General features: G+C 43.2%; 1 protein-coding gene across 3 annotated transcripts in view; it reads left to right on the top strand.

The window, feature by feature from the left end:
• CTTN (cortactin) overlaps positions 1-15,086 on the top strand; it is a 34,255-nt gene extending 19,169 nt beyond the window's left edge. For all 3 annotated transcript variants that reach the window (XM_065403119.1, XM_065403120.1, XM_065403118.1), the window contains 7 exons: positions 905-960; positions 2,276-2,345; positions 8,493-8,641; positions 11,804-11,893; positions 13,009-13,198; positions 14,345-14,416; positions 14,950-15,086. In XM_065403119.1, the coding sequence (XP_065259191.1) occupies positions 905-960; positions 2,276-2,345; positions 8,493-8,641; positions 11,804-11,893; positions 13,009-13,198; positions 14,345-14,416; positions 14,950-15,086 (764 nt within the window). The remainder of the gene's footprint in view (positions 1-904; positions 961-2,275; positions 2,346-8,492; positions 8,642-11,803; positions 11,894-13,008; positions 13,199-14,344; positions 14,417-14,949) is intronic.
• The last annotated feature ends 1,237 nt before the right edge of the window (positions 15,087-16,323 follow it).

The raw sequence follows: 16,323 nt of genomic DNA, 5'->3' as shown, positions 1-16,323 counted from the left end.
ATCTAGTTCCAAACATTTGAACTCTAGGATAGCTTTACTAGGCGTTCACACACACACACACACACACACACACACACACGTTCACACATGTTCACACACACACGTTCACACATGTTCACACACACACGTTCACACATGTTCACACACACACACACAGAGTCCCTGATTCCATTTTGGGAATGGGAGCACAGGAAGAAGTTGTAAGTCAGGTTTCCAAGGCACAGACCTTCAAGCACTCTTCATTTACATGGTAACTGCTCATTATTAAAATAAGGCAATAAGATAACTACGTGACACATTCCCATTGCAGATACATGGAACACCTGTCTTAATTTTGCATGAACCTGGGGTCAATACTGAAATAGGAGAAAACGTGAATTTGGCAGCTGTGTGTCTTTACTTGATCAATTCCATGAATGGCATGCAAATAAAGAGTATTTAAGTGACACTTGTGCCCTGACAAGTGTTACTGCAAACTTGATAGCACACTACTTTGAACAAAGGAAAATAGCTTGGGTAACATGACCTATACTACAGGAAGTAACAATTAGTACTGTGAAAGACTGTGCTCTAGAAGTGGTGCATTATGAGGGGCCATCCCTTATTTTTTACTTGGTTCCTGTCAACATAGCAATCATTAGCTTAACTTTCCCTGAAAGAATGTGAAAAGCATGCACATAGCTCACAACATCTTTCTTGCCTGCTCGTATATGAAGAGGCTTCTGTAGATAGATGTATGTGTGTAGATATCCTGATTTGCATCAAAAACAAGTTGCATTTTCTTTGGCTGCTGTCTTTGGAATTCTGCATGTAGCTGCTTTTTGAAATGGCCATTTGCATTTAACAGAACTTAAAGGGAAAAGATTAAACCTGCCTACTGTGACCTTTTTATCCTGTTTTTTAGATTATTCAAAAGGGTTTGGTGGAAAGTATGGGGTACAGAAGGATCGAATGGATAAGGTAAGTTGTTTGAAATTATCATGAATTCAGTAGTCTGGCTATTGGTTTAAAATTCCACCATTATTAGTGAGGCTGGATCTGTAGTGCTCTGAGCTCTCTACTTGTATCCTGCTTAGGAAATTCTCCTCTCCAATTCTTTATAGTATATAGCGCCTTTCATCTGAGGATCTCAAAGCATTTTACTAAGGTGATTATTATCCCCATTATATACGGGGGGGGGGGAGAATTAAAACACAGAACTTAAGTGATAGCAAAAGTCCCACACAGAGAGGAGCAGAATTAAGAAATATAACCCTGAAATCTAGCTGGCCAGTCTTCTCTTCTAACCACCAGACCGTACCTCATCTTACACCTTGTGAATGTCCTCTCAACTAATTAAAAATAGTTGCCTCTGTGTTTGCCTCATTTGTCCATTTATAATTTAAGGGAATGTTGCTATGTATCATCATCCTGCTGCAGTAAGTAGCACACCGAACTGTTTGAATAGTCACTTACCCACTCCACAAACTAAAAGTAGCTCTGTCTAATACACCCCTGCATGAGAATTTCATCAGAACCCACAATTCTAACTTTAATCTTGTTATCAAAGACAAATTGTGATGTAAACTTCAAAAAATACTGCTTTATTTCACAAGTTTAAAGGATGATGGTCTGTATACAGACCCACTTACCACACCTATCTGTTAACTTACAGAAGTATCAAAGCTTCAAACTCTTCTACTGTATCAGTGTATTATTTTACCCATGATTCCAAATATCAGGAAATCTTTAACTGAGGGAACTCTTTCATTTATTTAGTTATTTTTATTGCTTGATTTAAACACCTATCTCAAAACTACCTCTCTGTTTAGGGTTTGCTTCTAGTTATTTTTTATGTTTTAGGCTGGATGTTTTATCTTGGTAGAAACCCTTCTGTTATACAGACTGAAAGGTTATTTTGTATTCAAAATAACAAGCATTCAGCAAATTTCTCTGTCTCCTACTTTTATGACTCATCAATATATAAATGAGATTAATCAGTAATAAAATTATTGTTAATAGGAATCTAGTGTGACATGTGTCTCTGAATGAAGATTAACCCTAAATAGTCTGGTGTATTGAAAGAATTCATTCCCTTTTTCATGTTTTAGGCCCAAAAATGTAATGGGCTTTAAAAAAATAAAATAAACCTGTGCCCTTGGAGGTAGGAGTCCTGATTTAGGATGTTGCAGCAGAAGATCATGCAGGTGTGTGCTGCCTTATTTACTGAATGAGCATGTGATGAGAGAACTGGTGCTGCTTTGTGTAGTAGTTGATACTTTCTCATTACTGATAGAATGCATCAACTTTTGAAGATATTGAGAAACTGTCATCAACTTATCAGAAGACCAAGCCAGTAGAAGCTGGTAAGATTACATTCTTGATTACAGAATCCTTTTTTTATGTTTCTCTCATGGGCTGTAGAAGGTGGGTCACCTTACTCTGGAACCCCTAAGGTTACTTCGCCCCCTTTGGTACCAATGAATAAGAATCCAAGCTTCCTTTTTGTGACCTTGGCAGGTCAGTAGCACCCACATATGCCTTATTTTACTCATTGACTGTAGAATCTCCTCTCTGAGTGACAGGTGACACTCATTCCCCCCCAGTAGTAACAGCTGAGTCCAAATTAGAGTTGCATTTAAACAATACATTTTCTTTGTGAGGGAGAAGAAACAGTACCAAGAAACTAAAAAGCATCTCCTTGATTCTCACACAGGCTGAGACTGTGCTAAGCTTCTCTAGAATGGGCTAAACAACTTAGGCTTTGTCTACATGAGAAAATTGTACTGATTAAATTAGTTTAGAAACAGACTTAATTAAATTCGGTGCAACATCTTGTGTAGATGTTCTGTTTCAGTTTGAGAGTCATTTATATCAACATAGGTTATGTTGGCTAAGTTTGGTTTCTAAACTGACTTAAACCAGCACAACTTTCTCATCTAGACAAGGCCTTACAAAGGTAAGTAGTGTTGATGTTGCATGTCATTTCATATTAGCTAATTGCTTTTCTCCTTCCCTCTCTCCAAATCTCCTGGAAGGCTAAGAGAGCCTTTCTTTCTTTCTAAGGAAGGCACTTCCTTGCATAGAAATATTGGCCTGAATAAATATTGACTGGCTTTACTTAGCAATCTTATTTGCTTTCTACAAACACTGGGTTGAGTTAATTTTAGTTCTGAAAGTGTCACAAATACTATTATTCCTGAAGGAATTCTGCGCCAAAAATTTTACAATTCTGTGCACGATATTTTAAAACTCTACAAAATTCTGCACATTTTATTTGTCAAAATAACACAGTATAATCACACCATTTTCAATTCTTTGCTGACAGGTATTTTGAAATAAATTACCAAAATAATTGAAAACATGTGATTATGTTGTTGTTTTACTGTGTTATTTTTGACAAATAAAATGTGCAGAATTTTTAATTTTTGGTGCAGAATTCCCTCAAGAGTATCAGGGTTCTGTGTGGCGCAATCTGGATGCAGACAGCTTGGTGGGACATCCGGGTTGGGGAGCGGGGGGAATCTGGATGCATAGGGGCTTGGTTGGGGTGGGGAGGGTTCTGGGTGTAGGGGGAATGGAACTCTGCAGGGGAGTCCAGGTGAAGGTGGTTAGGGCGCAGCGGGGCAGGGTCTGGGTGTGAGGGAATCAGTGGGCGGTCTGGATGCTGAGAGAGTGGGGATTGGTGGGGTGGGGGTCAAGGTGCAGCTGGTTGGGGCTCAGTGGGGTGGGGAGCTCCTGATGAAGGGAGTGAGGCTCGGGGGGGAATGGGAATTTGGGGGCTCGTGAGGGCCCCCGATGCAAGGGGTGAGGCTCAGGCGAGGCTGAGGAGCAATGGGGCCAGGAAGTGGGGGGGAGGGGTATGTATGGGAAGCCGCTACCCCTGTCCACCCAACCCCTATGCATCTGGACCTGCCAGCACCCAACCTCCTCCTCCCCCCCCCTCCCAGCCAAGCCTCACCCCTGCACCCTGAACCCCCACCCCACTGAGCCTCACCCCCTGCACCCAACCTCCTCCCCCCCACGGTGCAGAGCTTCCTGCAGTCGGGGGAGGTTTCTGGGTATTGATTTGATCCTGCCCGGGCTGCTCTGTGAGAGGCAGGGGGGAACTCGGTCTCCGTCGACCCTCTCCTCCCCCCAGCCCAGCCAGAACCAATGTCCCTGGGCAGCCAGGGCATCCCCAGACATCCCCCGCCCCACCCCTGTGGTGACTTACCTCTCCCCGGGCTGCTCTGAGTGCCCGAACAGATGCACCTGCGCTGCCAGGGAGGGGTGAATGAGCACTAGAGCAGCTTCTCTTTGCTCCCCCACAGAAACCATTTTTCGGTGGGAAGTAAAGAGAATCTGTGGGGGGACATGACACTGAGCACGCGCAGTGGCGCAGAATTCCCCAGGAGTAATTAAATACACTCACACCAGAATTGTTTGCACAGCCACCTTGACAGCACTCCAAATAAGGAACAAACAGAATATTGTGACTCAAGGGTCCAGTTGCAGTAGGCAAAATTCACCCCGTGCAGTTGGCCAGAACAAAGCCTTTGCACTGCCTGAGTCCTACTAACGTCCTCGGAAGTCTCTGGGCCTGATCCTGAAAGCCTGTTGTGCGCATGGAACACCCATTAAATGCAGTGAGTTCAACAGAGAAGGTTTGCAGGACTGGGCCTTATGCTCTGAATGAATCTTGGAACAGGGGATATTTCTTTTCCTTCACATGTTAGGAGAGGGAGAAGAAGGGGCAGAGGTGTGTGGTTAAGATGTATTTTGAGTATTGGCAATGTAGCTGATGAGATACCATGTCTGGGCTGTGTCTCATCATAGAATATCAGGGTTGGAAGGGACCTCAGGAAGTCATCTAGTCCAACCCCCTGCTCAAAGCACGACCAATTCTCAACTAAATCATCCCAGCCAGGGCTTTGTCAAGCCTGACCTTAAAAACCTCTAAGGAAGGAGATTCCACCACCTCCCTAGGTAACCCATTCCAGTGCTTCACCACCCTCCTAGTGAAAAAGTTTTTCCTAATATCCAACCTAAACCTCCCCCACTGCAACTTGAGACCATTGCTCCTTGTTCTGTTCTTCCTCCCTCCCTGTCTGTCAAGACTTTGAAGTATGACAAAAAGCTAGGTGCTGCACCAAGTTGTTGCAGAAGAAGGGCTTGTAGTAACTGAGCTTAAAGAATCTTAAGAAATGATATTTAGATGTAAACATATCTTAAAAAGCTGTAATACTGATGCTACTATACTTCTGTGTCAGATCTCTTTATTGAAATCTGCCTTTTTTTTAGCATTGTTAGCATATGTTTGGGGTGCCCAGGGAATGAATTGCACTTCAGCTCTCAAAAAGTCATTGAATTTATACCATGAGGATGTTGCTACAACAGTGAATGTGTATTAATTGGCCAAAAGATATGAGGCTCTACACTCAACTCAGTGGCATTTGTCTGTTTGTCTGTAATGCAGTAACTTTGGAATGCCACGTCCCAGGAATCTTTAGTGCCCCCTGCTACTGCCTACATCAGGGGAGGGCAAACTACGGCCCATGGGCCGAATTCAGCCCATCAGGGCTTCCAGTCCGGCCCATGGGATTGCCAGCCCCATGGCACAGCAGGGCTAAGGCAGGCTCCCTGCCTGCCCTGGCTCAGCGTCGGTCCTGGAAGTGGCTGGCATCACATCCCTGTGACCCCTGGGTGAGTCAGGGATCAGAGGGCTCCGTGCGCTGCCCTTGCCTGCAGGCACCACCCCCCGCAGCTCCCATTGGCCAGGAACAGGGAACCGCGGCCAATGGGAGCTTCGGGGGTGGTACCCACAGGCGAGGGCAGCATGTGGTGGAGCTGTCTGCCCCATCCCACACCCAGGAGCCACTGCTGGACATGCTAGCCACTTCTGGTTGCGGTGCAGGGCCAGGGCAGGCAGGGAGCCTGCCTTAGCCCTGCTGCGCGCCGCTTCCACCCCAGAGCCGCTTGAGATAAGTGGTGCTGGGCTGGAGCCCGCACCCTGAACCCCACCTGCACCCCGCACCCCAACCCTGTGCCCTGAGCCCCCTGCTGCACCCCTCCTTCACCCCAACCCCCTGCCCTGAGCCCCCTGCTGCACCCCAACCCCCTGCCCTGAGCCCCTTCCTGCACACCGCACCGCACCCCGTACTCCAACCCCTTGCCCCAGCCCTACATTCATGGCCCTGCATACAATTTCCCCACCCAGACGTGGCCCTCGGGCCAAAAAGTTTGCCCACCCCTGACCTACATGTATCAGAGGCAGCAGTTCTACTTGCTGCATGGGGAGAGTGTAGCCTGGACTCTAATAGAAAGAAGAAAACCAGAGAGCCTAACAGGAAGGATTTGGGGATGGGAATTTGGGAAGCACAAGGACCCAGAGAAATGGGGCTGCACTGGTGAGGGAAGCAGGGAGTGGTGGGCAGGGCCGGCTCTAGGTTTTTTGCCGCCCCAAGCAACAAAAATTTTTGCTGCCCCCACCCCAGCCCTGGGCTCCCCCCCGCACTCCCCTGCTGCCCCAGCCCTGGGCTCTCCCCCCCACCCCCCTGCCGCCCCAGCCCTGGGCTTCCCCCCCCCCCCACACACACACACCCCATGCTGACCCAGCTCTGGGCTCCCCCCGACCAGTGCCCCCCCACCTGCACACCCCTGCCGCCCCAGCCTGGGGCTCTCTCCCCCCTCCCCCCACACGCACCCTCCTTCTGCCCCAGCTCTGGTTCACTGGTAACTCGCTCCCAGGATGGGTCATTCAGCAGGAATTTTGGATGTGCACAGAACACAGACAGGATTGGTTCCCATATGGTTACAGAACTGCAGTAAAGTGGAACAATTTTCAGCGTGTGTGATTGGAGGATAGCTGGATGCATATTATAAGACTGTCTTCCATAAATGAGGAAAAGTTGAGGTGCCTTCATTATTCTTTTGTTCCACTCTTTGTTTCTATGGGGAATTTGCCAATGCAATATCACTGTCTTCCTTTTAAATAAATAAAACTAAAAAAAAAAAAATGGCAATGGCTGTTGAAAATAGCAATTCCAGTCCTAAAAACCACTGGGAAGCATTTCTTGCTCAATTTTATCCTACTTTTTCTACAGCAAGTTACAGTGGATCAGTATATTTGATTTGGGAGAAATGAAGTAACAGCTGCCCAAATTGAGCTTGAGCACTCCTGAATTTTGAGGGTGTTCAAATCTGGAAGGCAGATGCTAGATTCCCTTTCTGAATATTAGCTAAATCTGGAAAGGAAAAGTCAATTTCTGCTTCCATGGCTCAGAAGTGGAAATCCTCCTACGTGCCTGGTACTGTATCTAAAGCTGCCCAGTCTAGTAGAGCCTCCCCTCCCTTACTTTTCATTTTAAATTCTAGTGGGATCCATGTACCTCCCTTGCTAGGCTTCAGATAGAGAGGTGCACTGTCCATTTAGTCCACCCAATTCTTTCTTTGGGGGCTGCAAGGTGAGGTCACACCAGTATCCCTAATCCGGTCTGGGGATGTCTTCTGAAGGGGATATCTGGGTCAAAGCCTTCTACTTCTTGGGCACGCTTGTTCCCCATTCACAGTGCCACCCCCTTCTAGCAGTGAGCTCTCCATTCACAGCAGGCTGCAGCATGAGGTCTCAGCTTCCTCACTCCCTCCCCCTCTTTCCTGTTGGTAGTGGCCAAGGGAATGCTGGGAAATGTAGTTCTTTCCCTGCTCCAGGGCTGGCTCTATAGGCAGGGAGCTAACCAAGGAACTACAGCTCCCAGGGCCCCCTGTTGGTTCTCAGCTCCCAGGCTGGATCCCTGCTGGCTGCCGCCCCTGCAAATGGGCTCCCCCAAGCACCTGCTTGCTTTGCTGGTGCCTAGAGCCGCCCCTGGCCGTGGGAGCAGGAGAGTGGATCAGGTGCCAGGGGAGGAAGCAGTGATCTGGAAAGGACTAAGGGCCAGTGAGAAAGCAGGCACCTGGAGGCAAGTGGGCTTGGCAATTTGGGGGAGCAGGAACCCACAATGGGATGGAGAGTAGGGGTGACGAGGAAAGCAGGAATTGGGTTAGTTGGCATGGAAGTGGGGACCCAGAGTCAGAGGAAATGGAGATGGGGAAGGAAAAATGGGGCCCTGGGAGAGATGAACAGGGATCTGGAAGGCGTGAAATGGAGATGGGGAAAATGAGGACCTGACAGGGGTGGGGGGGTGGGGGGGGGGGGGAATGATGACCTGGCAGGACACTGAGCCACTGCCAGGGTGGGGGAGAGAGGAATGGGATCCAATGGTATGAGGGAGTGAAACATGGGGGACACAGAGCCCCTGCCATGAGGTAAGGGTATGGGGACTTGCAGGGATTCCCATCAATAGAGGAGGATGGCACAAAGGGAGCTTGTGGGGGTGGGGAGCCCTCATGAAGTGTGTTTTCCCCCCCACTATGAAATCTGGCTGTAAACTGACTCCAGTGTGGCGCCTTGCAGAGATTCGGTGCAAGTAGAACACTTTTTTCTGTTTTTCATTTTGATCTTGATTTTTTTTTTTTTAATATTTGTAATGTTACAGTGAATAATAAAACAAGCAACATCCGAGCTAACTTTGAAAACCTAGCCAAGGAAAAGGAACAGGAAGACAGAAGGAAAGCAGAAGCTGAGAGAGCACAAAGAGTGGCCCAGGAGAAACGAGAACAGGAGGAGGCGAGAAGGAAACTAGAAGTCAGTAAGATTCAGAGCCCTTCTGGGCAAACTCTGGTGGTTTCTGAATGTGCGGTAGGAGAGGAGAAGGGTATGTCCTCTAGAAAACACACTTCTTTCTTTCTCTTGCTAGACTTGGACATTTAAGTACTCTGGTGCTAGCACTTCACGTGGGAGCCAGGGCCCCTTTCTACCAAACTTCACTTTCAGACACACAGCTGGACTCCCACAAGAGCTATAAAAGTAACCTCTGAGTAGCTAATGGAATCCCAGAACTGGAAATGGAGAAAATGTTGCTTAACCTTGACCTGCTTCATAGAACACAGTGATGCTGGGAATGTGAATGGTTTTTAATTTTGAATAACGAAGTTCTACTGAGTAGTCATGACTCTCCCCTATTAATGGGACTGGATGATTTGAGTGTTAGCAGTAAGTGTTCTTTCACATCTAGGTCATTCGCTGAAATCCAGGCAAGGTTGGTAGTTGCAATTCCTGGGAAATGAGTTGGTGATCTCAGTCCTCTCTCTTAGAGGACAGGGCGCCATGTTACCCAAATAACCATCCTTGTTAGCTTTTTCAACAGACACCAAGGATTGACTGGGTCTAGAGAATGAACTACCATCTCTTCTCTGTGGGGTATTGTAAGTTAGGCTGACGGAACCTTGCACAGTTTCCCATGGACTGAGGTCATCTGCCTTCAAGGTGGTCAGTCCAGCACTGCATAGATTTAAAACATCTAAAAATCGGTGTGTTACATTCTCTGTGTGGAAGAGAGATTTAAAATACCACAAAATAAATTCACTGATTGTTACATAACCCAAGCTGTGTCTAAGCAAAGAAACATACAACTAGTGTACATATAGTCAAATCAGTAATAGCAGATAGGCTTGTTAATTTACAATTGAACAACTGATTTTTGCAGTATAGGTTTTGTAGGGCATGAATGCGAATTCTCCCACTCCTGTGTCTCCCATCAGAGGGTGATGTCTCCTCCTAGACTGCTTCAGCTAATTACCTCACTGCTTTTGTTGGTCACGTGCAATTTGTTTTGTTTTCCCTCTCATGCTCATTTTACTTCTCGTTAGGATGGTGTTCAGGGATGGTGTTCTTTAAATGCTCTGTTGAATCAGCCAATGTCTAACGATTGTTAGTCTCAAATGCTAGAAGTTGCTTTCTAATCCAAGCTTCATGTAGAGCAATTTATGGTGGCAGAAACCCAGCTCTGGGCTGCTTGGCAAGACCATATTTTAAGCATCTTAAATGTTATATGGAAAAGCAATTACACTGTTGGCATCTAAACTACAGTCTGAGAAGCATGTAGCCATTTTAAAGAACACATAACTCAGACTATACTTAAACATTTGAGGCTGCTAACTTAGGTTGAAAGTATCTAATGCTATCTTTAAACAGAGAATTTCACTTATTTTACACTTGTAGCAATTTAATGTAGTATAATAATGTAGCACTTTTCCAGTGCTTTTCATCCAAAGAACATAAAGCCTTTTTCAAAGGTGGATCAATATCATTGCCTCCACTTCATTTTTAGAGGTAAGGAAACCGAGGCACTCAGTTTAAATAGCTTACCCAAAATCACAGTCAATGGGAGCTAGGACTGGGAATCTGTGAAACCTCTCTTTTGGGCTACACTGCAGGAAGTCTATCTAAATCTACAAAATATTACATATAAAATAATAATTACAGAACTTAAAGTGAACGGTAAAGCAATTTTTTCTGCCATTATTTTGCTTCTTAGTAAAGCATAAAGAACATCTCTAACTTTTCTCAACTTTTTTTTCTGCTTGTTCATCTATACATCATAAATTTCAGGTCTTGAATTCCCTATTGCTATAGAACTCCCTGAGAAAACTCTCCAAGATACGAAAACCTGAGCAATTGCAAAGAAAGAGGAGACTTGTTCACACTGGGGCAGATTTTCATAAGAGCACAGCACCAGTGTGTTGAGTTCTTCAAGCTGGGCCAGTGTTCAAGACTCTTGTCCTTGTATGTTGGTTACACTTCTTTAAGTCAGCCACAAACAATGAGAAGCAAAGGTTTCTGTGTAAGCCTTTCAACTGTGGACTGGGATTTCTACAGGGAAGTCTGGGCTTGATGGGCTTGATATTCCTAATTTTTTCTAAAGAATTGAAAAACACAGTATCTCCCTGTCTTTACCCTTCCTTTTTTTTAATTATGAAAAATGCTCTGTTTTTATCATAGAGAGGCCGTAAAAAGAAAAGATATTGGCTGTGTCCCTGCAAAGAGCCCATACTTCTATTCTCAGAGTACTGCATGCTCCTGCAAATGTCTGTTACATTAGTGAGAAGAATTAAACACAAGGCAGACATGTTAATTTCTGTTGCTAAATGGCACAAGCAGTTACTCCTGAGTATTGCAGCTAAAGAGGCAAATACTAACTAGCTGGCAATGCCTAATTTTTATAACCTTTTAAAATCATGGTAATATTAATCTTCCTGTATTTTAATATCCTACCTCAATCCAAAATTAACCCAAAAGATTCATGCGTCCTTTTGGCTGAAACATTGCCCCGATTCAGGTGCAATCAGCATGCAGTGGACTGTATGGAGTTCCAAATAGTCGCACACTGTGTAGCACCATGTGGAAACCTTGTGGAAGTTCAGGCCACAGCATTGTCGCGAATTTAATTCTGTCCTAGCTATTCAAAGCCTGTTGCCTTGTCAGCTGGTTAACATGCCAGGAAAAGCTTAAACGTTTTTCTCATCAAAAATGACATGTCAGTTTTGTAACTAGAACATGTGGTATCAAGTTCCCTACACTTGAATTAAAATACAATTTGAAGCCCAGTTCATGGATTTAAAATACTGAATACAGATAACCTACAGATGCTATGCAAATATTCCAAAGAGCAGAATCAGGTGCTCGCTTTACATTCTACAAGTAACATACATAAATTACTCTCTCTTCTAATCCACCCTATTTATTCACACACCTTATGGCCAGTCTCAACAAAACACACAGATTTAATTATGCAATTAGTTAGATGCTGTGTTTTCAAGTCAAAAAACCATCCTTTGTCACCAGGCCTTATAGAGTTAGTTTAAGAGCACGCTGGTCATTGCACCCACACTGCTTCTTGTTCACTATCCAGGAGTCAAACACTGTTCAAAGTTATCCTGAATTTAATCACTTTTCTTTTTGATAAAGGAACAAGCTAAAGCCAAAAAACAAACTCCACCTCCATCTCCCACCCCACAGCCAGCTGATGAGAAGCTGCCCTCAAGCCCAGTTTATGAGGTTAGTTAAAATCACAATTAGTAGCTTGAATAGCTTGTCCTAAACACATTTCAGTAGTGAACAGGCTTTATATTTGTGGGTAATTTTTTGTGGCTTTGCTGTGAAGTAATGATATCCAGTAAAGTGGTAAGCTGCCTTCTTCTTGTAGGAAGTTCTATTTAATGGGTCCTGGCGTTTGGGTTTTATAGCTAGATGTGTAAATATAAGGGGATATATAGGTAGCCTTGGATCAATAATCAGAGGGGTAGCCGTGTTAGTCTGAATCTGTAAAAAGCAACAGAGGGTCCTGTGGCACCTTTAAGGCTAACAGAAGTATTGGGAGCATAAGCTTTTGTGGGTAAGAACCTCACTTCTTCAGATGCAAGTCATCTTGCATCTGAAGAAGTGAGGTTCTTACCCACGAAAGCTTATGCTCCCAATACTTCTGTTAGCCTTAAAGGTGCCACAGGACCCTCTGTTGCTTTTTGGATCAATAAGATTTTTCTCTCCTACTGAAATATTAATAAGGGGCTAATGTGGGAAATGGAGTTCTTACAACAATGAATGTTAGAGTTCAGCCTTAAAGGGTGAAATTGAAATAAAGTGAGAGATGTTTATTCTTCCTAGTATTAAAATTTGATTGTTTACGTTGTAAATAGGAAAAATATAAATGCAACAAGCAAAAATGTGTCTAATTGTGAGAAATAGACTTGTCTTGTATCATAAACCACCATTTATTAACAATATTACAATATTTACACAATGGACCTGTTGACATTACAGACGCATGTCTGTTTAGTTGTAATGCACTTGTAGTGGTATCTAGAGATTTTAAAGTTATCATGTCACTAGTTCCTGGAATCATAACAGTGATGGCAGACTAACTTGATATCTGTAGAATAGCTGTTCTGTTCCGTTGGATTCTAATCATATTTAGGGTGACCTCAAGACATTCCTTCACATGTACATATTGTTGTCTGATAATATTGAATATTGCCGGTTTCAAAGGAAATGTTCTTGCTAGTTTGAGTTCTAGTGCTGAATGCAGTACCTAGGAACTTCTCTTCTGCACTATTGATGTCATGCTTGAGGGGCTGCTTATGTGACCCTGACAAGTTTCACCGTTGTTTTTCTAGGATGCAGCTTCATATGAGTCAGATGCAACCTACAAGAATTCCAATACAATATATTCAGCTGTACATGAGCCGGAATCCAGCTACAAAGCTGAAGAGTCAAACTACCAAGAAGCAATCAGTCAGCGGGAGCCAGTATATGACCCAGAGACAGTCTATGAAGTGGCAGGGGCAGGAGACCTCTATCAAGCAGGTAGAGTGCTCTTATTTCTGAGTTGGTACCTTCAAATGGTAGGTAGTGATTCAGTGAATAATTGTACTGATATGTCCCTGTCACAGGTTTGGGCAGCAACATATAATCTAAGTTAACATTTTAATTTATAATTTAAATGTGCTGATATCAAATTAAAGGGGCAATATGGCAAAGCAGAACATTGACCTGCCTTTAGAATGACTGGGCCTTATTTCCAATGCTGAAAATAAATAAGATTCATGATTTAATGTTGAACTAACTATAATACAAACTAATGACTGCTTTTAGCTGAAGTTTAGAGAGAGCCATCCTCTTGCTTCTACTTATGTCATGTAACACAAATTGGCTTTGGGAAAAAAATACAAAGGTGAACTTCAAATAAAGGCTTATTTTAGCCAGTGCTGGCCAGCCATCTTGAAAATCCTACTAACAAATAATTTCCTTTAGAATTAAGCAACAGATGCAGCTTTTAACCTTTGCAGTTTGGGACATTCAGCCAAGAAAGCTAAATCTGCTGGTGGGGGAGTAGAGATTGGAAGGGTGTGTTCCTGTTTTTCATGTCACTTTTTTTTTTTTTTTTTTTTTTTTTTTTTTTAGGCGTGTGTGTGTGTGTGTTTGTATGTGTGTGGTACTTTTTTCATCTTGTAAAAGTATTTTTGTTTTTCTCAAAATTTGTTCATAAACTAATTCAAAGCTGCCTATCTCTTCCGCGCCCTCCCCCCCCCTTCACCCTCCCCCCCCCCACCCCACCCCCCGGCCATGCGAGAATGAAATTTCTCTTCAAAGTGTGTCCCTGGATCTATTCACATTTTATAGACCTTTTCCTGAACTATAAAGCAATGGGTCTTCATTTCTACCCTCTCATGCTCCTTTCTATAACAACCTCCCCATCATCTCAATTTCTAATATGTTGTAAAAATATCAAAGAAACCAATCAAAACCTATGCCAATATTTCCAAAATTGTGCCTCTTCTGGGTGCACACTGACACAGTTTGCTAGTTTGTTTCCTTACTTCAATCTGTGTCCAAATTACAATGGAGATGTGGAAGAAGGGTGCCAGATTACACTTTCATAAATGAGGGCTCTATCTATACATAGTGTGGTTTTAGTCCTCTAATGTGTCTGTCTTTTCTAACACTCTTTAGAAGAAAATACTTATGATGAATATGAAAATGAACTTGGAATTACAGCCATTGCCCTTTACGATTACCAGGCTGGTAAGCACAGGTCTTGTTCTCTTTAATTTTGTAACCTATGAATAACTTTCTGTCTAGTGTAATGTTAGCGTAATACATATCCCCCACCCAGAATACATCAAGCCCAGCTCTAGCAGTTAGATATTAAGTGACCGCCAGGCCCGAAGAGTAACATGAATATTATGGTTATAGAAAGTTTTCCTTGGTGTGATGGGTAGCAGTCACTATACAAGATTAACAGTATACCCAACGTGTAATGGATAAGAATTGAATGTTCTCCTTTTAGGATGAAAGCTGCCACTATAAAGCAAGTAAGAGGGAGTCTGTTGCTCAGAGGAATCTTTTAATTATCACATTTTCTATCCTGTTTTAAACGTCCTTGTTTGGCGCATTGGAGAGAGGAAGGTAGCTAACATTACTAAGGCTCCTCTGTGAATAACTCCCTTTTTAATCACTTAATGCTACTAAAAATACCATTACCAAGGAAAAAACTGACCACAGTAGAACTTCATGTGAGAGTACTAAACACATTGCCTCTTCCACTCTTTTCTCAGCGGGGGATGATGAGATTTCCTTCGATCCAGATGACATCATCACGAACATAGAAATGATTGATGACGGCTGGTGGAGGGGTGTGTGCAAAGGCAGATATGGGCTCTTCCCAGCCAATTATGTTGAGCTGAGGCAATAAAGAATATTGTCAACCGATTATGCCTTAATGCCATAGTCATTAAACCTGATTTAATACACTACAAATCATGATGCTTTTTTGAGGATGGAGGGGTATATACATATTGCTTTTATATTTAATACTTTGCTGATGCTTTTTAAAATGTTTATGCCACAGAATTCGCTAATATATTGTAACTCTTATGTTCCCCACCAAGGCCCCTGGTAATGGTTTTTATGCATTTTGAAATGTTTTTCCTTATTCTTTGCCAAATTAGTGATCGTCATTAAATGCCATTTCAAGGACTATTAGCTGCCTGTCATAAGAATGCATGTTTCACTCATACCTGTAAGTGAACAGAATTACCTAGTGATTAAGTCTAGTTAGTCTTCCACTAAATGTTGTCAGCTAAAGATCATGGCTATGTAGGTAATTTGCATTTCCACATAAGTAGGAGTACACCTGTATTTCCATATATAGTGTATGGATAAGGGAAGAGAAGGACTTGAGAGTTACAGTTAATGACAACTACCTAACTTTGAATATTGGCCAATGGTTAGATATGTATTGATACTATGAAGGAAACAGTCCAGTTATTCATTATTTCATTTTAAAGTGAGGTCTCTTGGCTCTTTTATGGACTTTCTGGTGCTACTGCTTTTGTCTTTTCCCCTATGGACATCTTAGCACTAGCTCTTGCTAATCGCTTCGTTCTCTCCCCCCCTCCCAGAAAACCCTTTTAAAGTTGCTACAGAAGTGCTTGCAAAATTTCAGTGTTGACTCACCCAAGGACATGCATGGTCTTTTCAAGGAACCCCAAACTGGCATCCAAACCAGTACCCCACTACTTACAGTAATAGTCTCTCTGCCTTAAAGATTAAAAGGAAGTACAATGTTGCTATATGGCATCGTGTGTACAAATATATTTTTGTTCATACAATGAAACAGGCAGGCTTGCAGTTCAGTAAGACAGTTATAACCATATTTCAGTCAAGAAATGTTAATACAAATAGCATAAAACCATTCCAAATAGTCTCCACTTCTGATCCACACAAAGACAACTGTCCTCTTTATATGTTCAGCTGAAACTGCCAGTAACATTTCTCCTTAACAAAGGAGTTAGTCCTGTTTTTTGCCAAAATAGAAATTGAAGTTCTTATCACTTTTAAAAATTGGTTTACTTCACCACAAAAGTTAGTGTCCCTAGCAAAGATAGTAAGTTCCAGCTAATAATGCATATGTTAAATGTGTATACTGT

The sequence above is a fragment of the Emys orbicularis genome, chromosome 4 (genome assembly GCF_028017835.1).
Source record: "Emys orbicularis isolate rEmyOrb1 chromosome 4, rEmyOrb1.hap1, whole genome shotgun sequence".
In the NCBI taxonomy this organism is placed as follows: domain Eukaryota; kingdom Metazoa; phylum Chordata; order Testudines; family Emydidae; genus Emys; species Emys orbicularis.
This window is presented reverse-complemented; position numbering and strand designations above follow the sequence as displayed.